Source organism: Delphinus delphis, chromosome 5, assembly GCF_949987515.2.
Source record: "Delphinus delphis chromosome 5, mDelDel1.2, whole genome shotgun sequence".
NCBI classification, from domain to species: domain Eukaryota; kingdom Metazoa; phylum Chordata; class Mammalia; order Artiodactyla; family Delphinidae; genus Delphinus; species Delphinus delphis.
Genome location: NC_082687.1, coordinates 134,523,009 through 134,545,668, shown reverse-complemented (window position 1 = coordinate 134,545,668; position 22,660 = coordinate 134,523,009). Strand labels below are relative to the sequence as shown.

Here is a 22,660-nt window from a genome sequence, read left to right as displayed (position 1 = left end):
ATCAACTAAGAAACGATTGTGCTCTAGCAGCCCATAAGCATGGCCACATTGTCTCTCTTCCCACTACTGTTTTTTCTCTCTTCCAACTACCAAATATGCATCTTGCTTTAAACTTAACTATCTTGACTTTCTTCTTCTTGTCTCACTAATCCAACCCTCCAACCCTAGAGGAAAACCGTTCCCTTTTCTTCACGCCTTTCAGCAACCTGTAGGCTCACTGCTTGTCTTCTCTGGGTTGCATGACCAATCTCATCCCTGAATGACATTAGCAGCCCCAAATATGAAAACTAATCTCAAAACCTAGGCTCCCTCATTTACCAATTTTAAGGCCTGGATCACCCCGACTGCTTGCTTGCTGTACACCTTCGCATAAAAGAAGTCAGCAGATGAATGGACTGAGGCACTGGTTTCACTAGAAATATATGAGCTCCAAACTCACACAAGCCTCAAACGCTACTCGGGAATCCTTTTCCCTACCTTAATGGGCTCCCATTCACCAAACGTATTATTTTCAAACCAGGACTTCACCCTTGCACCCTTTCTATTATCAGATAATAAAAATGAACACTTACTGAGAGTGAAAGTGACTTTTAAATGTTTCACTTGCATTACTTAATTCAATTCTCAAAGCTCTATGAGATAGGTTACTATTATTTGTGTCATTATAAAGCAGAGAACATAAGTAAACTTGTCAAGGGTCTTTCAGATAGTTAACTGTTAAGAGTCAGGATCTGAACCCAAGCACTTTGGCTAAATGAGCCCATATTCTTAATGTTTATACCCTCAGTGGTTCTCAACCAGGTGCATTTTTGCCATCCATGAGACATTTAGCAAGATCTGGAGACATTTTTGGTGTCACAGTAAGGGGAGCAGGTGCTATGGTATCCGATAGGTAGAAGCTACCAATGCTGCTAAACATTACACAAGATACAGGAAACTTCCACCTCCAACACCTTGGTCCCAAAATGTCAACAGCGCCAAAGTTAACGGTCAGCTCTGCACTAACCAAAAGCCTACTTCACTAAAAACATAAATAATATTCTGCAACTTTTCTCCCCTACGCTACACCCATCCACATTTCCTTCCCGTAATCTTTACCCACCTTTCCCTTGTAGAAGAAACTGATGGTATAAGAATTAACAATGAAACTTTCTGCCTAACTATGCCCACTCACCCACGCCAGGAAATTCCTAAATTATCCTGACTACCCACCACTAACATCAATGCCTTTTATTACTGGAATATCCGACGATTGATGACTCTACTCTTAGTTCCCTTCTATTCTCTTTATATATCCTGTCCCCAATACCTGATTCACTGGAAATATCAAAACATATTATGTGGAACGAACTGATGGCTCTGTTTCCTATTTCACTGAGAAAATGGAAGCAACTAGAAGAGAACTCCCAAATACCCACTACATCGACACACCTGCTTGCCCATACACTCTACCATCTCTCATTACTGGGGATGAACTATTCATTCTGCTATCTAAGCCCAACCTTTCAACTTACCCACTAGATCACACACCCTCTACTGTACTGCATACTCTGTCTCATTATCCAGTGAGTATAAGCAAATGCTGTAAAAATCTTCTTTTGATCCTATAACCCATTCCATCCACCACTACCCTATAGGTGTTTCCTATACAGCAAAACTACTTGTATGCATCATTTATGCATGCTATCTTCAATTCCTCTACTTAAATCTCATTTAAATCTACTTGATCTGTTTGGGCCTTTACTACCCTCCTTCCAAATGTTCAGAATGTTTTTTTGTTAAGGTCATCAGTAACTTCCAAACTGCTAAATCCATGGGTCAATTCTGAGTCCTCAGCTTGAGCTGTCATTCTTCCTCACTAAGAAAGTTATAAAAATAATAAAACAAAACAATGTACTTAAGAGTATTTTGAACAATGTCACATATTTCCGTAAAGAAACTGAGGCTCAAGTCTTGCCCCTCATCATTTAGCTGGTTAGTAGCCAATGAAGGAATTCAAACTAGTTTTCTCAACCTCGTGATCTTTCCAGTAAGTCAGAAACCTCCTCCTTTATAACTAACAGACTGCTAAGGGATGATCAACTCAAGTGCGAGAGGGCTGTCTTGGGTCTACAGCTCACAAATGAGCTCCAGACGCCTTAGACTTCCATTCTTTTCTTGCCAGCAGCATTATCCTCTGCTGAAAAGTTCATCAAGCAAATTGTGGCTATACCCACTCCGCACACAGATACCACACTTTCTAGTGTTCAACTTCAAGGGAAGCCAAAGAAATCTGAAACCAACGAACTTCAGTCGCCTGGTGTCACAAAGGTAAAGGAATATTTCAGATGGCAATTCTTAGGAAGTACTCATATTCTCAATTACTTGTTATTTTTCTTTCACTTTCCATAATCAGTTCCTCAACTTTTAAAACTACAAAGACTCCTTCTCAACCCTCTAATAAACGGCAGAACTGGAGATCTTTATTTAAGGATCTACCCATCCTCCTACCCTAATCCACACATATAAACCCAAATCTCTGGTTTCAATTCATGTTCTGTGTTCAGAGAGACATTCAGATAAACCATAAAGAACCCTAGGAATGTCCCATAAGCACTTTAGTAAAGACTGATTTATCAATATATATTACTGACAATAAAGAAATGTGTTGTACACATCCAGTTTTGCCAATAAGCAGTTTCTAAGAAAATCCTCTGTCTCATAAAATTGAGCAATTGCCTCCAGTGTCTTAATCAAACTCTACAGTATTGTCAGATCAAAGATACTTAAAGAGAAAATATTGTACTGAGTCACTTCGTTCAATGATTTATTGTTCACAATTTTTTTCCCTATAACAATATCCATTGTTTGAATGTGTATTTTCCCACATTACAAATTATTCAAAGTGCATGAGTAAGAAATAGATTTTGACATCAAATCAAGAAGTTGTGTTATATGCAACTATCAGTAGCAACTAGATTTTTCAGTTTTGCTCTTTGTCATAATTAAATACCAGAATAAATTACACTCTTTAAAAAAAATACCTTTGGTTTCTTCTACAGCAAGTTTATCACAAATCTGCTTTTCATAGGTACAAAGATGTTCCAGAGCTTCTCTATAGAGACCTGCTTCCCGAAGAACTTGATTCTGATATAAAAGGAGTTCACTATATTCATAATCCACTTTATCAGGGGATGTCTATATATGGATATAAGGAATACTAACAGTAAGAATTTTGTTTTCATATTAGAAAATTGTTCACACACTCAAATACATATAAAAAGTCAAAGGATAATATATGATGAACAAAATTCATTTTTTAAAATTCCTAAATATCTTTCTAGGGAGCAACTAAGTAAATAATGTCAATATTAACTTATAACCCACTGAATAAAATAATCCATTAAGTCCTTACATATAATAAATAAATAGGGGAGAAAGGAAAGCTCTTACTTAAGAATAGAATGTCAAATAAATCTAGAAGGAATAAGGCAGAAAAATCACCATTTTGAAACTATCATAGGAACAGTTGACTCAGGCAAGAATCATAATCAATGAATGCTAAAACTAGTGGTGAAAGTTTGATGAGGAACAAGACTATTCATAAAGTCTCAAATTGTTTATTAAATACAAAGAGAAAAAAATAACAAGTTTATAGTGAAGAAACCTGGCAGACACCACCTTAACCAAGTAATCAAATGGAACAGACACCATGTGACTCAATGTGGTGAACTAAGAAGGGCTTGAAATCACTTCTGTAGTTTCCTGCCCAAAATGCATAACAATATCTAATAATGAGGAAACATCAAATAAATCCAAATTGATGGACGTTCTACGAAAGCACTGCCATGACTCTTCAAAACTACCAATGTCATGAAATACAGAGAAAGCCTTTGAAACTTCCAGATTAAAAGAGAATGAAGAGAAATGACAACTAAATGTAAGTTATGATTCTAAACTGGATCCTGAAATGGAAAAAAAAGTCCTAAAAAGGATATAAACAGGTCGATTAGCAAATTTTGAATATGCATTGTGGATTAGATAATAACAGTCTATCAATGTTAAATTTCCTAATTTTTTGATAATCTATACAGCAGTATGTATACATTTGACAACTATAAAGTTATTCTTAGGAAATACCACACTGAAGCACTTAGGAGTAAAAGAGCATGGTATCTACAATTACTCTCAAATGTTTCAGGAAAAAAACTAAATAGCTAAGTAAATATAGAGACTGTAAGTAAATGTATCAAATATTAACAATTAGTTAATGTGAGTGAACTTCTATATGGAGTTCTTTGTACTCTTCTTGCAACTTTTCTGTAAGTTTGAAACTATTTCAAACAAAAAGTTAGTAAGGCTCTATACACTTCTTTTAGCTATATTAAGAATAAGACCTAGTTTACTAGGTATGACTTCTGGTTGTTACCTGTTGTGTTTTCCTAAATTCTTCTAAAATCTTTGCCGCCATTTCATAATCTTCTAATAAATGGTAAGCAATAGCATAACCAATCCACGATGCTCTCTGTGCAGGTCGAAGCTGGAGTAATTGATACCTCGTTTCCTTTAAGAGGGGAAAAAAAACACCTTTTAGTTTTACAATGAAAGTAAATGCTTCTTAGAAAGATGATGTTCATTTACCCCAAAACACTGAGCAATCTGTAACCAAGGATGGAAATCATAACAGAAAATAGTTTCAAACATCCATATTGTGTAGCTTTACAGAAGCAAAAACATATTTCTTAAGAAGCACAATGAAACTTCCAAGATAATCTTGTAATTTTTTAAAAGGTTAAGACCTGGTACCCTTTATTACTTACTGATCTACTTACTCTAAGAAAAGAGGACATGGGGAGGGGGAAGGGTAAGCTGGGACGAAGTGAGAGAGTGGCATGGACATATATACACTACCAAATGTAAAATAGATAGCTAGTGGGAAGCAGCTGCATAGCACAGGGAGATCAGCTCGGTGCTTTGTGACCACCTAGAGGGGTGGGATAGGGAGGTTGGGAGGGAGACTCAAGAGGGAGGAGATATGGGGATATATGTATATGTATAGCTGATTCACTTTGTCATACAGCAGAAGCTAACACACCACTGTAAAGCAATTACACTCCAATAAAGATGTTAAAAAAACCCCCAAAACCTATGGGATGCAGCAAAAGCAGTTCTAAGAGGGAAGTTTACAGCAATACAAGCCTACCTCAAGAAACAAGAAAAATCTCAAATAAACGATCTAACCTTACACCTAAAGGAACTAGAGAAAGAAGAACAAACAAAACCCAAAGTTAGCAGAAGGAAAGAAATCATAAAGATCAGAGCAGAAATAAATGAAATAGAAACAAAGAAAACAATAGCAAAGATCAATAAAACTAAAAGCTGGTTCTTTGAGAAGATAGACAAAATTGATAAACCATTAGCCAGACTCATCAAGAAAAAGAGAGAGAGGACTCAAATCAATAAAATCAGAAATGAAAAAGGAGACGTTACAACAGACACCTCAGAAATACAAAGCATCCTAAGAGACTACTACAAGCAACTCTATGCCAACAAAATGGACAACCTGGAAGAAATGGACAAATTCTTAGAAAGGTATATCCTTCCAAGACTGAACCAGGAAGAAATAGAAGATATGAACAGACCAACCACAAGTAATGAAATTGAAACTGTGATTAAAAGTCCTCCGACAGGGCTTCCCTGGTGGTGCAGTGGTTGAGAGTCCGCCTGCCTATGCAGAGGACACGGGCTCGTGCCCCAGTCCAGGAAGATACGACATGCCGTGGAGCAGCTGGGCGCGTGAGCCATGGCCGCTGAGCCTGCGCGTCTGGAGACTGTGCCCCGTAACAGGAGAGGCCACAACAGTGAGAGGCCCGCATACCGCAAAAAAAAAAAAAAAAAAAAAAAAAACTTCCGACAAACAAAAGTCCAGGACCAGATGGCTTCACAGGTGAATTCTATCAAACATTTAGAGAAGAGCTAACACCCATCCTTCTCAAACTCTTCCAAAAAATTGCAGAGGAAGGAACACTCCCAAACTCATTCTATGAGGCCACCATCACCCTGATACCAAAACCAGACAAAGATACTACAAAAAAAGAGAATTACAGACTGATGTCACTGATGAATGTAGATGCAAAAATCCTCAACAAAATACTAGCAAACAGAATCCAACACATTAAAGGGACCATACACCATGATCAAGTGAGATTTATCCCAGGGATGCAAGGATTCTTCAATATATGCAAATCAATCAATGTGATACACCACATTAACAAACTGAAGAATAAAAACCATATGATCATCTCAATAGATGCAGAAAAAGCTTCTGACAAGATTCAACACCCATTTATGATAAAAACTCTCCAGAAAGTGGGCATAGAGGGCACCTACCTCAACATAATAAACGCCATATATGACAAACCCACAGCAAACATCATTCTCAATGGTGAAAAACTGAAAGCATTTCCTCTAAGATCAGGAACAAGACAAGGATGTCCGCTCTCACCACTCTTATTCAACTCAGTTTTGGAAGTCCTAGCCACGGCAATCAGAGAAGAAAAAGAAATAAAAGGAATACAAATTGGAAAAGAAGAAGTAAAGCTGTCACTGTGTGCAGATGACATGATACTATACATAGAGAATCCTAAAGATGCTTCCAGAAAACTACTAATCAATGAATTTGGTAAAGTTGCAGGATACAAAATTAATGCACAGAAATCTCTTGCATTCCTATACACTAATGATGATAAATCTGAAAGAGAAATTAAGGAAACACTCCCATTTACCAATGCAACAAAAAGAATAAAATACCTAGGATTAAACCTACCTACATACAGGAGACAAAAGACCTGTATGCAGAAAACTGTAAGACACTGATGAAAGAAATGAAAGATGATACCAACAGATGGAGAGATTATACCATGTTCTTGGATTGGAAGAATCAATATTGTGAAATGACTATACTACCCAAAGCAATCTACAGATTCAATGCAATCCCTATCAAATTACCAATGGCTTTTTTTACGGAACTAGAACAAAAAACCTTAAAGTTTATATGGAGACACAAAAGACCCCGAATAGCCAAAGCAGTCTTGAGGGGAGCTGGAGAAATCAGACTCCCTGACTTCAGACTATACTACAAAGCTACAGTAATCAAGACAATATGGTACTGGCACAAAAACAGAAAAATAGATCAATGGAACAAGATAGAAAGCCCAGAGATAAACCCATGCACCTATGGTCAACTAATCTATGACAAAGGAGGCAAGGATATACAATGGAGAAAAGACAGTCTCTTCAATAAATGGTGCTGGGAAAACTGGACAGCTACATGTAAAAGAATGAAATTAGAACACTCCCTAACACCATACACAAAAATAAACTCAAAATGGATTAGAGACCTAAATGTAAGACCAGACATTATAAAACTCTTAGAGGAAAACATAGGAAGAACACTCTTTGACATAAATCACAGCAAGATCTTTTTTGATCCACCTCCTAGAGTAATGGAAATAAAAACAAAAATAAAGAAATGGGACCTAATCAAACTTAAAAGCTTTTGCACAGCAAAGGAAACCATAAACAAGACGAAAGACAACCCTCAGAATGGGAGAAAATATTTGCAAACGAATCAATGGACAAAGGATTAATCTCCAAAATATATTAACAGTTCATGCAGCTCAATATTAAAGAAACAAACAACCCAATCCAAAAATGGGCAGAAGACCTAAATAGACATTTCTCCAAAGACATACAGATGGCCAAGAAGCACATGAAAAGCTGCTCAACATCACTAATTATTAGAGAAATGCAAATCAAAACTACAATGAGGTATCTCCTCACACCAGTTAGAATGGGCATCATCAGAAAATCTACAGACAACAAATGCTGGAGAGGGTGTGGAGAAAAGGGAACCCTCTTGCACTGTTGGTGGGAATGTAAACTGATACAGCCACTATGGAAAACAGTATGGAGGTTCCTTATAAAACTAAAAATAGAATTACCATATGATCCAGCAATCCCACTACTGGGCATATACCCTGAGAAAACCATAATTCAAAAAGACACATGCACCCCAATATTCACTGCAGCACTATTTACAATAGGCAGGTCGTGGAAGCAACCTAAATGCCCATCGACAGACGAATGGATAAAGAAGTTGTGGTACGTATATACAATGGAATATTACTCAGCCATGAAAAGGAATGAAATTGAGTCATTTGTTGAGACATGGATGGATCTAGAGACTGTCATACAGAGTGAAGTAAGTCAGAAAGAGAAAAACAAATATCGTATATTAATGCATGTATGTGGCACCTAGAAAAATGGTACAGATGAACTCGTTTGCAGGGCAGAGGTTGAGACACAGATGTAGAGAACAAATGTATGGACACCAAGGGGGGAAAGCCGCGGGGGGGTGGGGATGGTGGTGTGCTGAAATGGGCAATTGTGATTGACATGTAGACACTGATGTGTATAAAATTGATTACTAATAAGAACCTGCTGTATAAAAAAAAATTAAATTAAATTAAAAAAAAATAGTACAAAGGAAAAAAACCCACTTTTTTTTAATACAGTGCCCAACCACTGAGGTAAGATCCATAGAAGACAACTCAACAGGTACTACATGGAAAAATAAAAAAAAAAAAAGAGGGACTAAATAAATCTGATTTAATAGACTGATTTAAGCGTTAAAATATAGCTACAGTGGTGATCATTTTGTAATGCAGAAAAATATAGAACACTATGTTGTGCACCAGGAACTAATATAGCATCATAGGGCAATTAAACTTCAAAAACTCCAACCAACCAACCAAACTCAGAGAAAAAGAAATCAGATTTGTGGTTACCAGAGGCGGGAATGGGAGTGCGGTGGGGAGTACGGGGTATTAAATGAAGGTGGTCAAAGGCACACACATCCAATTGTAAGATAAATTAAGTACTAGGGGTGTAATGTACAATATGATTAATATAATTAACACTTCTGTATGATATATGTGGAAACTGTTACAAAAGTAAACCCTAATAGTTCTCAGCACCAGGAACAAATATAATTTTTCCTTCTTCTATTACTTTGTATCTATATAAGATGATGAATGCTTACTAAACAGTGTGGTAACATTTCGTGTAAACAAAATCATTATGCTGTACACCTTAAACTTATACAGTGCTGTATGTCAATTATATTTGAATAAAACTGGAAGGAAGGCCCCCCCCCCCCCGCACACACAATGTAGCTACTAAGACAGAGTATTAGTCTCTATGGAGGTAAAAAGAATAAACAAACAAACAAACAAATAAAAAAATATATATAAATGTTAATTTTTCACTGAATTGATTAACTCAATCTTATACAGTAATCCAACTCTGCCTCACAGTAAAATAATTTTTAAATCTGATTAGTCCAGTCATAAACACAATCACTACTGGGAGAAGAGAGCAAGATTCAATTAAAATTTTTTTTTTAATGGAAAACTTGTTATCAGAAAGTACTCAAAGAGTTTTAAATATTTAAACAATATTTCTTCCTTAGAATAAAAAAATTCTCTACTTACCCTGTAACCCTCAAGATCTCGCATTTGAATCTGTAGTAAAGAAAGGTCCCTTAAGATTTGAAGATTGTCTTTATCCCATTTTAGCGCATTTCTGTAACACTTAATGGCTTCATCATATTTCTTATCTGACCTCTGGAGAAGGCCATAAACATGCCAACCTAAAGGATTTAGTTAAGGATACAACCTCCAGGTCAAGAAATAAAGTTCCAATAATACTCTCTATGAAACTCAGAAAACTACATCTATTTATAAAATTACAAGCTTAAAAAACAGAGAGAATATAAAGACAGAAGGTAGTTTGATACAGTGGGGAAAAAAAGCACAGCTCTTCGAGCCAGAGAAAACAGGTCCAGCCTGGCTTATTAGCTCTGTGACCTTAACAAGTTAATTTAATCTTACGTTTCCTCAATTATAAAATATAAATAAATAGAGAGTCTATACAGCAAAGCACAGCAGTTTGGTGACAAAATGGAATAACATATAAAGTGTTCACTGGCTTGCACAAAAATAAATGCTCAATAAATATTAAGAATTATCTTTACTTTTAAAAGGAAAAAGAGGGAATGGGTATCCATGACATGTAATTGTTTTAAATCAAGTGTACTTTCTTTTCCTTAGCTAACAAGGGGCTTGGGACAGACCCTTAGTGCAGTATAAAGTTCCTAAAAATCAACCACTTAAATTTAGGGTGCAGGTGGCCAAAATGTACAGTCCCCTATCCAAGGAACCTCAAGTCTAGTAAGGGACACAGAGAAGTAAGCAAAATTACAGCAGGCTGTAAAACTGTGCTCCAAAGGGGGAAACATGGAAGTAATCTCACTCCCTAAAACAGGTCTTTTTCACTTTAGATCTTGATTACTGCAAGTCACCCATCCTCCTGCCTTCAGTCTCTCTGCTTTTACTCTCACCTGCCAGAGTAACCTTTCAAAACACACACAATCAAAAGAAAAAAGTCTACTTCCCTTTCCAGAAATGAGTAATGTTTCTCTCTCAGATCAGATTCCAACTTTCCAATCTAACAACTTCTACACTCCTTAACAGAGTCAGTAAATACAGAATTTCTAGGGTGACATGTATAACTGAAAATACATATATAATGTTATAAATTTTATTTGAAAAATAATCCTCATTTTCATAATGCAAATGACAAAGTGAAGGTTGACAAATCTTCTCAGTTGGTTGGAACATGGTTTTAAAAAGCCTGAGATACACTACCCTTCATAATCTGGCACCCATTACCTACCTTCCTATTCCCCGCACCCCCATTTCAGGACTTGATCAACTCTCTTGAGCACTGCAACACCTTTTAACTGCCTTGAATCTTCTTCTTCTGAAAATCTATCCTCAAGGAGTTTAACACTGCTAAAAATTTAAAGAAATTCATGCTCATCAAGAGGAACCCAGTTTTGAATAAAGCATGGCAAGTACATACAGAACACCGCACCAACATTAAAATGATGAAAAGATATCTATAAGATCTTATTAATTAATCCTTTGCTTACCTTTTCAGTTTCTGGTTACTCTCAACTCACTCACTTCTGCTTTACTGGATTAGTGATAATCGTTGAACAAATTATAACATTTTATGTAATAATCAGAAGTGTTAAGCTTCTACCAAGTATCTTCCTTCACTAGACTATAAGATCTTTGACAGCAAAATCCATATCTTTTCTTAGTCTGTATTATTCCAGACTAACACTTGAAAATTTGCTAAGTGTTTCAGCACTTCATTGTGTTAGCCAACAAAATGGGTAAAGAAATATTTGTCAAAAACTATTTAAAAAACAGTAACCCACAATTTTTTCTCGATCTTCCCTCAGACATTTGTACTTGATCCTATTCTCACACTTCCCTTAATAAAATAAAATAAAATAAAATTCACCTCATACAGTACAGCATTATCAGGGACTATGTTAGGCATTATTAAATCTTTACACCACCACAGTGAAGTGGGTATGAGTATTCTCATTTAACACATAAGGAAACTAAGCCCTAAGATCACAGTTAGAAAGAAGCTGCGCTGAGACTCAAACCAAAGTGAAGCACACTCCAAACCCTGGGCTCTCAATCAGTATACTATACTGCCTTCTAATACTCCTTATTGTATATCCTTCTCTAAATTCATGCTGTGATGAAATCTGCAGGGTACCTCTTTTAAAAGGCAAATATCTGCAGGGTAGATATTTTAAAAGGCAAGTCCCATTTATCTGTGACTAGATACAACAGTAGAACATGGTAGGTATATAAACATGTTTCCTGAATGAAGGCAGTTGCTATTACTCAATTGAAGAAAGAACCATCTCCTCTGCAGTTACACAGTAAGAGACATCTAAAACTTCTGACTCCCAAATTGCTGCCTTAGCTCAAGACACCACAATCCAACCCTTAAATATACAAAAAGGATACACACATGACTCTTCAAGTCATTTCTCAAACCTCTACGAACCAATTCATAAGCTTCTTCCTTTTTTCCCAAACAGTTCAATGTTAATCCTTTCATAGCCAGGGTTTCTATTTTAAAAAAAAAGAAAAAGAAGAAAAGGAAGAAAAAAAGAAAAAGAATTTAAAGATAACTAACAACAACAAAAACGGTAACCATAATCTCAAAAACAAATGTTACATTATCCTTAATATTTAAAACTTCAAGGAGATTCCTGGGAAAACGTCCAGGTTTTTACAGAATTAAAATATTTGTTAAATTGACAAATGAAGTAACTACACATTTCTATACTGTAGGCCTCCCTAGATTTTTTTTTTTTTAGATAAAAAGATACAAAAATGCATGAATATCTGGTAATCCATATGCTAACAAGATAAAATGATTTTTCTACTGTTCAGGGGAATTCCATGACCTTATTAAATTACTCCTTTAAAGTATGAAAAACTTTATCTTGAAACAGACTATCTCTGTGAACCCAAGTTACATAAAGGTTAAATTCACTGTTCAACTATTTAAATATACACATAAATTACATTTCTGGTTTTCATAAATTTATTTTAAAACGGTTATTTGGGATTACTATTAAATACACAAATAAAAGAAGATGTCAGACACCTGTCATTCACAATCCACAGATTAAAAAAGAGTTGAGGGCTTCCCTGGTGGCGCAGTGGTTGAGAGTCCGCCTGCTGATGCAGGGGACGTGGGTTCGTGCCCCGGTCCGGGAAGATCCCACATGCCGCGGAGCGGCTGGGCCTGTGAGCCACGGCCACTGGGCATGCGCGTCCGGAGCCTGTGCTCCGCAGCAGGAGAGGCCACAACAGTGAGAGGCCCGCGTACCGCAAAATAAAAATCAAAAAAAAAAAAAAAAAGAGTTGAGGAAAGTACTAATTTTCAGAAAGGGAAAAACAATATTTCTAATTTCACAATGTATATTCTATGAAACACAAATGAATATAAAATATTCATTATGATTAATTTGTCTTTTAGGACTACAACTTAAAATTTATAGAAAAATTAGGAATAAAAGATAAGGATTAAACACATTATCCTGAGGAAAAGTCAACATTTATAGTAAAACATAGATAAAGAAATGGAAGCGGGCTTCCCTGGTGGCGCAGTGGTTGAGAGTCCACCTGCCGATGCAGGGGACACGGGTTCGTGCCCCGGTCCGGGAAGATCCTGCATGCTGCGGAGCGGCTGGGCCCGTGAGCCATGGCCGCTGAGCCTGCGCGTCCGGAGCCTGTGCTCCATAATGGGAGAGGCCACAACAGTGAGAGGCCCGCGTACCACAAAAAAAATAAGAAGAAGAAAAAGAAAGAAATGGAAGCAAAAAAAAAGAAGGAAAAAAATGTGTACAAAATCATCATAAATCATGCATAAATTTAAAGAAAAAGGAAGCAAACAAACAAAATATATTTGGCAAGTAGCCAAATTAGCAAGGTACTGTAGAAAGTAACACTTTGTTGTTAAACAGGTAAAAATCTATTCTTGCAAGAAACAACTTCAAGTGTCTTAATTAATGAAAACCCAGGTTGTCAGTAAGTTTAGAACAAATCATAACTTATGTACTGTTAAAAAGTATTTTCAATTAAATTATGACACTTCATATGCAACCTGATTTCAGATATGTTAAAGTATGAAGGGAAATTGCATTTTAGACACAATGAAAGTTGGTACTCTGCTGTACTGAAACTCTATGGTGATTATACGACTAAGAGTTACATTACCATTATGCATACTTTTGGAATGAATATAAAACAACCTAATATCCAACTGGCTAGCAAAACTATTTTTTAACAAGGAAATGGAGAGAGAAAATTTTAGATACTTTATTCCCACTGCTTTCCATCTTTAAACAATTTTATCACTAGAGTGAAAGTACACGAGAGTAAAGATAGCTAACGGAACTATTGCTCTCTCCCTCTTCAATACTAAGAGAACATTATCAAATTAATTAACAAAGAGCCATGTTTCCTAACTACAAATCAGACCTGTGAAAGCTTATTTTTCCTTCGCTTCTTTACAAGTTTATCCTACAAACATCTCACTGTCCAATTTTCTACCCTCACACAGGCAAAAGCTATGTAAACTTTCAAAATCAAGTCTTAACCATGACTGTCTTGAAAAACTAATTAAGATACAATGCTAAATAAGAAGGTGCTGGTTCATGAGCAAAGACCCAAATGGATACTTTCTGAATAAGTTTATTGTAAGAAATAAAATTTATCTAGCTCAACCAAAGTTCTCAAGCAAAATTTTCTTGTAACATTTTAAATAAACCTATTTATTAAGCTTAAATTAGCATATTTGTCTTACTAGGTTCTTTTGCCTTTCCTATGGTGCTAATATTCAAAATAGGAATAAATCAGAACTCAAGTAGATTGTGTTATCAGTTTCTCGACAATAAATTCAAAGTATCAGTATTAAACATCTCACAGGAGTCAAGGATAAGAAGGTCCATTCTCTCTGGAAAACAGTCTAGGCAGCTGGGATTAACAGAACCCAAATAAGTGAAACCAGGTAAGTAAGCAAAGCCTTACCTACTTAGGCTTACAAGCAAGTGTACAGTATTTACACTTACCTCCATGCTCAGCAAATTTGGGGTTAGAGAGGATTTGTTTACAGAATTTCAATCCATTTCTGTACTGTTTATGTTCATAACATCTCTGTCAAAACAAAAGAGAAAAATTTAAGTTTAGCAAGAAATGCAAACAATTTTAAATTCGGTGCTAAATTTTTGATTCTGTTAAATACAACAAAATGATCACGTTATTTCCATATTCTCCTAAATCCCACTAAAACACAGTTAAAAAAAATAAATACAGGGAGTTCTCTGTTGGCTTAGTGGTTAAGATTTGGCACTTTCACTGCAGTGACCGGGGTTCAATCCCTGCTCAGAGAACGGGATACTGCAAGCCACACCGTGCAGCCAAAATTTAAAAAAAAAAAAGAAAAAGAAAAAGGAAAGTTCAAAAACAGAAAGTAAAATCAAGACAAAGGGACAAAATATACATTAGAAAAAATAAGAAAATCATTAGCTTACTCTAAAAGGTCCAACAAGTGTTAATAATGTGAAAACTGAAAAATAAGGAAAGGTGTAGAAATTATATTTTAAAATAACATTTTCTTTTTGCTGAAGGAAACAAGTCTCTGAAGCCACAAGGGACAAACAAGTGCATGCAAATTAACAAAGGGGAGAAAAGACCCACACTATGGCACACCATAATGAAAATTCAAAGCCTGGAAATAATGGTCCTTAAAAACTTCCAGAAAGAGGGGCTTCTCTGGTGGCGCAGTGGTTAAGAATCCACCTGCCAATGCAGGGGACAAGGGTTCGAGCCCTGGCCCAGGAAGATCCCACATGCTGCAAAGCAACTAAGCCCATGCGCCACTACTGAGCCTGAGCTCTAGAGCCCACGTGCCACAACTACTGTAGCCTGCGCGCCTAGAGCCCGTGTTCTGCAACGAGAAGCCACCACAATAAGAAGCCCGTGCAACGCAAAGAAGAGTAGCCCCCGCTCACCGCAACTACAGAAAGCCCATGCGCAGCAACGAAGACCCAACACAGCCAAAAATAAATTAATTAATTAAAAAAAAAAACTTCCAGAGAGAAAAAAACAAGTCACATAAAAAAGATCTGTAATCAGAATAGCACTGAACTTTTACTCCAAAGTAACAATGGAATATTGCTAAAAGCTATAAAACTACACACAGCCTTCAAAATTCAGAATACCTTACCTAGCTAAACTGTCAATCAAGTATATATAAGTAAAATGACAGTTTAAAGCTTCTCAGAAAGTTAAAATTTTATCTCTCTGCCCTCTTCCTTAGGAAGCTATTAAAAGGAATCAAAACAAACAAAAAAGATAACATGGGACTTAGTAAATAAGTAATCTAATGCAGAAAAAAGAACTAGAGAACAACCACTCCAAAATAAAACAGGATGCCAAAGGCCACCATGGAATAGGTTTCTATCAAAGACAAAAATGGAAATTTTATTTATAAACACCTGACAGAAATACAGGCACATTTGGGGAAAATGAGCAATGGGTCTATAGAAAACCAGGTAACTGAATAAGTAAGATAGGTATTAACTCCAGGAGAAATAAAGGCTTATATAAGAGAGTGTGGTGGTCTTAGTGGTCTTAGCATAATATTTGGCTCAACAATAAAAAATACATGTATAGTTATAAAAATGTAAATATTTAATACCAGTTTATCAAAATATTGTGATATAAGTATAAAGAGAGAAAGACAAGTGAGCAAATGTGTGAATGATGAAGTTCCAAGTCCTCATTTTCCATAAACAGAAGTCAACAAATGTCTAAAAGTCATGTATCAGGAAATACTGTTATAGGGACTTCCCTGGTGGTCCAGTGGCTAAGACTCCATGCTCCCAATGCAGGGGGCCCGAGTTTGATCCCTGGTCAGGAAACTAGATCCCACATGCCACAACTAAGAATTCGCATGCCGCAACTAAAGATCCCACGTGCCGCAACTAAAGATCCCGCGTGCCGCAACAAAGATCCTGGGTGCCACAACCTAAGACCTGGCACAGCCAAATAAATGAATATTTTTAAAAAGAAGAAAGAAATAATGTTATATTACTAAGCAACAGAAAAGCAAATACCAGAGAAAATGGCTAGAAGGACTGAGGGTGCTTGATTCTGGTGTGGGAAGGTATGGAGGGGATGGGGAGGGGGGCTGAGTTGACAAATTCTTTTTCATCATAAACCTTTTAGTGCTATCTGACTTTTAACTATCGCCATGTGCCTTTAGAGCAATAATTATTTTTAAAGCACTGTATTCATTACAGAAAACATCTTAAAGACATGGTATTCTATGACAGATTTCACTGTCATAAGTTTAAACAAATTTTACTCACAATTTTTAAAACAATACATTCAAAATCTGGGAGGGGTAGTTAATGCAAATGATAATAAAATCATAGAAAAATGTGGAGAAACAAAAATGTAGAATTTTACATTCAGCACCATGAAATCAACTGCTTAAGGCTCAATGCTACAGCCAACTACAGAGCTGTCCTATGATCAACTATGTACTCACCATCTCTATTTTGTTCACATCTCAAACCTAATACACCATCCAAAACACAACTGATTTTTCCCCCAGAATCTATTCACCAAGTCTTCACCATCTCAAGAGATGCCCTTCCCTCAACTCACCCTCACTCAGGTGATGAAGCAAAAAACCTAATTATCCTCTGTGCTTTCCTTCCCTGACACTTCCATTCTCTAGTAGATCCATCAGTCCTACTTTGTGTGCAATAGCTTCCTCTCAGCCCTTCCCACAATCAACAGGCAAAGTGATCTGGGGGATAGGAGGGAGGGGAGAGCAGAAGCAGTAACGTAACCATATGCAGCCAAAGAAACATCCGACTAAGCAACTAAATTTAGTGTTCCTATTTACTTAGCAGAAAGCCTAAAAATAATTTTTCTTATAATAATTAAAATAACAGTAAAAAGCATTAAAGGAAGCTATGACATAAAGACTAGGCTAATTAAAAGTGACACTCCTAACTTGTCACTGTTTTCCAGGAACTACATACATACAAAGAATAGTTTAAGCACACTATTTTTTTTTAATAGATCATTACTGGAGTATAATTGCTTCACAATACTGTGTTAGTTTCTGTTGTACAACAAAGGGAATCAGCCATATGCAAACATATATCCCCACATACCCTCCCTTTTGAGCCTCCCTCCCTCCCACCCTCCCTATCCCTCCTCTCCAGGTCATCGCAGAGCACTGAGCTGATCTCCCTGTGCTATGCTGCTGCTTCCCACTAGCTAACTATTTTACATTCGGTAGTGTATATTTGTTCACGCTACTCTCACTTCGCCCCAGCTTCCCCCTACCACCCAAAGTCATCAAGTCCATTCTCTATGCCTACCTTCTTTTTTTTAGATTCCATATATATGTGTTAGCATACAGTATTTGTTTTTCTCTTTCTGGCTTACTTCACTCTGTGCGACAGACTCTAGGTCCATTCACCTCACTACAAATAACTCAATTTCATTCTTTTTATGGCTGAGTAATAGTCCATTGTATACACGTGCCACACCTTTATCCATTCATCTGTCAATGGACATTAAGGTTGATTCCACGTCCTGGCTATTGTAAATACTGCTGCAATGAACACTGTGGTACATGTCTATATTTTTTTGAACATCTTTATTGGAGCATAATTGCTTTACAATGGTGTGTTAGTTTCTGCTTTATAACAAAGTGAATCAGCTATACATATACATATGTTCCCGTATCTCTTCCCTCTTGTGTCTCCCTCCCCCCCACCCTCCCTATCCCACCCCTCTAAGTGGTCACAAAGCACCGAGCTGATCTCCCTGTGCTATGCAGCTGCTTCCCATTAGCTATCTATTTTATGTTTGGTAGTGTATATATGTCCATGCCACTCTCTCTTTGTCCCAGCTTACCCTTCCCCCTCCCCGTATCCTCAAGTCCATTCTCTAGTAGATCTGTGTCTTTATTCCCGTCTTGCCCCTAGGTTCTTCATGACATTTTTTTTCTTAGATTCCATATATATGTGTTAGCATACAGTATTTGTTTTTCTCTTTATGACTTACTTCACTCTGTACGACAGACTCTAGGTCCATCCACCTCACTACAAATAACTCAATTTCATTTTGTTTCATGGCTGAGTAATATTCCACTGTATATATGTGCCACATCTTCTTTATCCATTCCTCTGATGATGGACACTTAGGTTGCTTCCACCTCCTGGCTATTGTAAATAGAGCTGCAATGAACATTTTGGTACATGTCTCTTTTTGAATTACGGTTTTCTCAGGGTATATGCCCAGTAGTGGGATTGCTGGGTCATATGGTAGTTCTATTTTTAATTTTTTAAGGAACCTCCATACTGTTCTCCATAGTGGTTCTATCAATTTACATTCCCACCAACAATGCAGGAGGGTTCCCTTTTCACCACACCCTTTCCAGCATTTATTGTTTCTAGATTTTTTGATAATGGCCATTCTGACTGGTGTGAGGTGATATACCTCATTGTAGTTTTGATTTGCACTTCTCTAATAATTAGTGAGTTTGAGCATCTTTTCATGTGCCTCTTAGCCATCTGTATGCCTTCTTTGGTGAAATGTCTACTTAGGTCTTCTGCCCATTTTTTAATTGAACCGTTGTTTTTTTGATATTGAGCTCCATGAGCTGTTTTTGTATTTTGGAGATTAATCCTTTGCCTGTTGTTTCATTTGCAAATACTTTCTCCCATTCTGAGGGTTGCTTTTCGTCTTGTTTATGGTTTCCCTTGTTGTGCAAAAGCTTTTAAGTTTAATTAGGTCCCATCTGTTTATTTTTGTTTTTATTTCCATTACTCTAGGAGGTGGGTCACAAAAGATCTTGCTGTGGTTTATGTCAAAGAGTGTTTTTCCTGTGTTTTTCCTATGTTTTCCTCTAAGAGTTTTATAGTGTCTGGTCTTACATTTAGCTCTTTAATCCATTTGGAGTTTATTTTTGTGTATGGTGTTAGGTAGTGTTCTAATTTCATTCTTTTACATGTAGCTGTCCAGTTTTCCAAGCACCACTTTTTGAAGAGGCTGTCTTTTCTCCATGGTATGTTCTTGCCTCCTCTGTCATAAATTAGGTGACCATATGTGCGTGGGTTTATCTCTGGGCTTTCTATCCTGTACCACTGATCTATATTTCTGTTTTTGTGCCAGTACCACACTGTCTTGATTACTGTAGCTTTGTAGTATAGTTTGAAGTCGGGGAGCCTGATTCCTCCAGTTCCATTTTTTTTCTCAAGATTGCTTTGGCTATTCGGGATCCTTTGTGTTTCCATACGAATTGCAAAATTTTTTGCTCTAATTCTGTGAAGAATGCCATTGGTAGTTTGATAGGGATTGCACTGAATCTGTAGAGTGCTTTGGTTGGTATAGTCATTTTCATAATATTGATTCTTCCAATCCAAGAACATGGTATATTTCTCCATCTGTTTATGTCATCTTTGACTTCTTTCATCAGTGCTGTATAGTTTTGTAAGTATAAGTCTTTCACCTCCTTAGGTAGGTTTATTCCTAGGTATTTTATTCTTTCTGTTGCTATGGTAAATGGGATTGTTTCCTTAATTTCTCTTTCTGATTTTTCGTTGTTAGTGTATAGGAATGCCAGAGATTTCTGTGCATTAATTTTGTATCCTGCAACCTTACCAAATTCATTGGTTGGTTTTAGGAGTTTTCTGGTGGCATCTTTAGGAATTTCTATGTATAGTATCATGGCATCTGCAAACAGTGATAGTTTTACTTCTTTTTTTCCAATTTGTATTTCTTTTATTTCTTTTTCTTCTCTGATTGCTGTGGCTAGGATTTCCAAAACTATGTTGAATAAGAGTGGTGAGAGTGGACACCCTTGTCTTGTTCCTGATATTAGTGGAAATGCTTTCAGTTTTTCACCATTGAGTATGATGTTTGCCATGAGTTTGTCATATATGGCCTTCATTATGTTGAGGTAGGTTCCCTCTATGCCCACATTCTGGAGTTTTTATCATAAATGGGTGTTGAATTTTGTCAAAAGCTTTTTCTGCATCTACTGAGATGATCATATGGTTTTTATTCCTTAATTTGTTAATATGATGTAAAGACTAGGCTAATTAAAAATGACACTCCTAACTTGTCACTGTTTTCCAGGAACTACATACATACAAAGAACAGTTTAAGTATCCTGGTCTTTTTTTTTTAAATAAATTTATTTATTTATTATTTTTGGCTGCACTGGGTCTTTGTTGCTGCATGCAGGCTCTCTCTAGTTGCAGTGAGCAGGGGCTACTCTTTGTTGCGGTGTGCGGGCTTCTCATTGTAGTGGCTTCTCTTGTTGCAGAGCACAGGCACTAGGCACGCAGGCTTCAGTAGTTGTGGCATGCAGGCTTCAGTAGTTGTGGCTCGCGGGCTCTAGAGCACAGGCTCAGTAGTTGTGGGGCACAGGCTTAGTTGCTCTGCGGCATGTGGGATCTTCCCAGACCAGGGCTCGAACACATGTCTCCTGCATTGGCAGGCGGATTCTTAACAACTGCACCACCAGGGAAGCCCCCTAAGTACACTATTCTTAAAACCCTCAATTTGCTTTCTAAAAATTTATTTCTGTAAAAACGTAGTAAGGGAACTTCCACTTTTAGCCATGATGGAGTGAGGCTGAACTTGTCCTTCTAACATAAACAACAAAACTGGATAAAATGTATAAAATAACTGTTGCCAGACACTGGACAACAGGCAGTGCAGGATTGTGAACCATGGGTTGAGGGGACATGATACACTTGGTAGTGTCACTGTTTTACAGATTATAGCACAGGGAGAAGGATCCGAAGCAGAGCACAACAGTCCACAGAGTTGAAGAAACAAAGATTGAAGGTCAAGGAGGCTGAGGTACTCTGCAAGGCAGAGTACTGCAAGTGATGGAACTATTCAGAGAAAGACATCCAAAAATCTGCATGGGGTCCTTGCGCATCTGTTGCCAGAGATTACAAACCTAGTTAGTGGCAACATTCCTAGTTAGTGTTGGCGGGCCTAACAGTCTAGGTCCTCTGAGTCCCAGTTAAGAGCTCTTTCCATCACATACAGAAATTTTATTACATTTTATTAACATAAATATTATTAAAGCCAAGAGTTTTCATCTTTTAACAGATTTTCTAACCAACAAATTCAACTTTTATCTCATCTTTTGTTCCTTTGCTTACTCAGTACTATAATTAAATAGGCAATAAAAATGCCAAAAATAAGGTGACAAAAATGAACACACACAGATTAACCAATTTGATAATTCCCCCAAATAACTGAGTTTACCAAATGAAAATGAAAAACCGAACTCCACTTTCTTTTAATGAGATAATAGTACTATAGCACTTAGTTTTTTATTTTATCAAACTTCAGAAAAGTAATTAAGTTTCAGTTCCTAATGATTATGCTCCTAATTAATGAAATTTGGCGGCTGCCCATATTGAAATTATACTCAATGCCACTAACCCAATTATCTTCTGTCAAGGTGACCCATAAAAATAATTGAGAATGGCATACCATTCAGTGTGCATTTAAGGAAACAGACCTCGATCTCTTTTTTCCCTAAAAGCACTACTCCTACAACAGGTCACTCATAACAAATGAGAGTAGTATTCTCACAGTTTAATGGAAAAAGTAACAGCAAACATTCAATTTACTTTACCCCAAAAAATTTCCTTGACACTTCTGCTCTTGCCCAAAGATAAACTCTAGTAGCATACAGGGTTTACAAGAAAAATAGGAAGTAGTGTATCATATTCAACAATTTCTTTCCTCCAAACATAAAAGGCCAGATCTATGTATAATTCAGCTTTAACACAGGTTTATGTCTAATCAAAATGGAATCTTATAAAAGCAGTCTTAAAGTATAACAGAAGATATAATCATAAGGAGTCCTGTTTTGAACCATTCAAAAGGCGTAAATGTACAAAATGAAAAAAATAATTTGCTTGTTTTTAAAACTCCCATGTAACGCTATCACTGAAGTTCATTCTACAGAATCATGGGAATAAAGCTACCATGATAAGATTCTTTTTTTTGTTTTGTTTTTTGTTTTGCGGCTCCGGACGCGCAGGCCCAGCAGCCATGGCTCACGGGCCCAGCCGCTCCGTGGCATGCGGGATCCTCCCGGACCGGACCGG

The 22,660-nt window shown here is 36.8% G+C and overlaps 1 protein-coding gene across 3 annotated transcripts in view; it reads right to left on the bottom strand.

Annotated features, from left to right (window-relative positions):
* NAA15 (N-alpha-acetyltransferase 15, NatA auxiliary subunit) overlaps nucleotides 1-22,660 on the bottom strand; it is a 77,518-nt gene that overhangs the window by 38,434 nt on the left and 16,424 nt on the right. For 2 of the 3 annotated variants that reach the window (XM_060013016.1, XM_060013014.1), the window contains exons 2-6: nucleotides 14,558-14,642; nucleotides 11,940-12,044; nucleotides 9,534-9,691; nucleotides 4,409-4,543; nucleotides 3,024-3,177 (exon numbers count right to left, since the gene is read on the bottom strand). In XM_060013016.1, the coding sequence (XP_059868999.1) occupies nucleotides 3,024-3,177; nucleotides 4,409-4,543; nucleotides 9,534-9,691; nucleotides 11,940-12,044; nucleotides 14,558-14,642 (637 nt within the window). Of the gene's footprint in view, nucleotides 1-3,023; nucleotides 3,178-4,408; nucleotides 4,544-9,533; nucleotides 9,692-11,939; nucleotides 12,045-12,588; nucleotides 12,803-14,557; nucleotides 14,643-22,660 lie in introns of those variants that run through there. The other variant, XM_060013017.1, reaches the window with a different exon arrangement.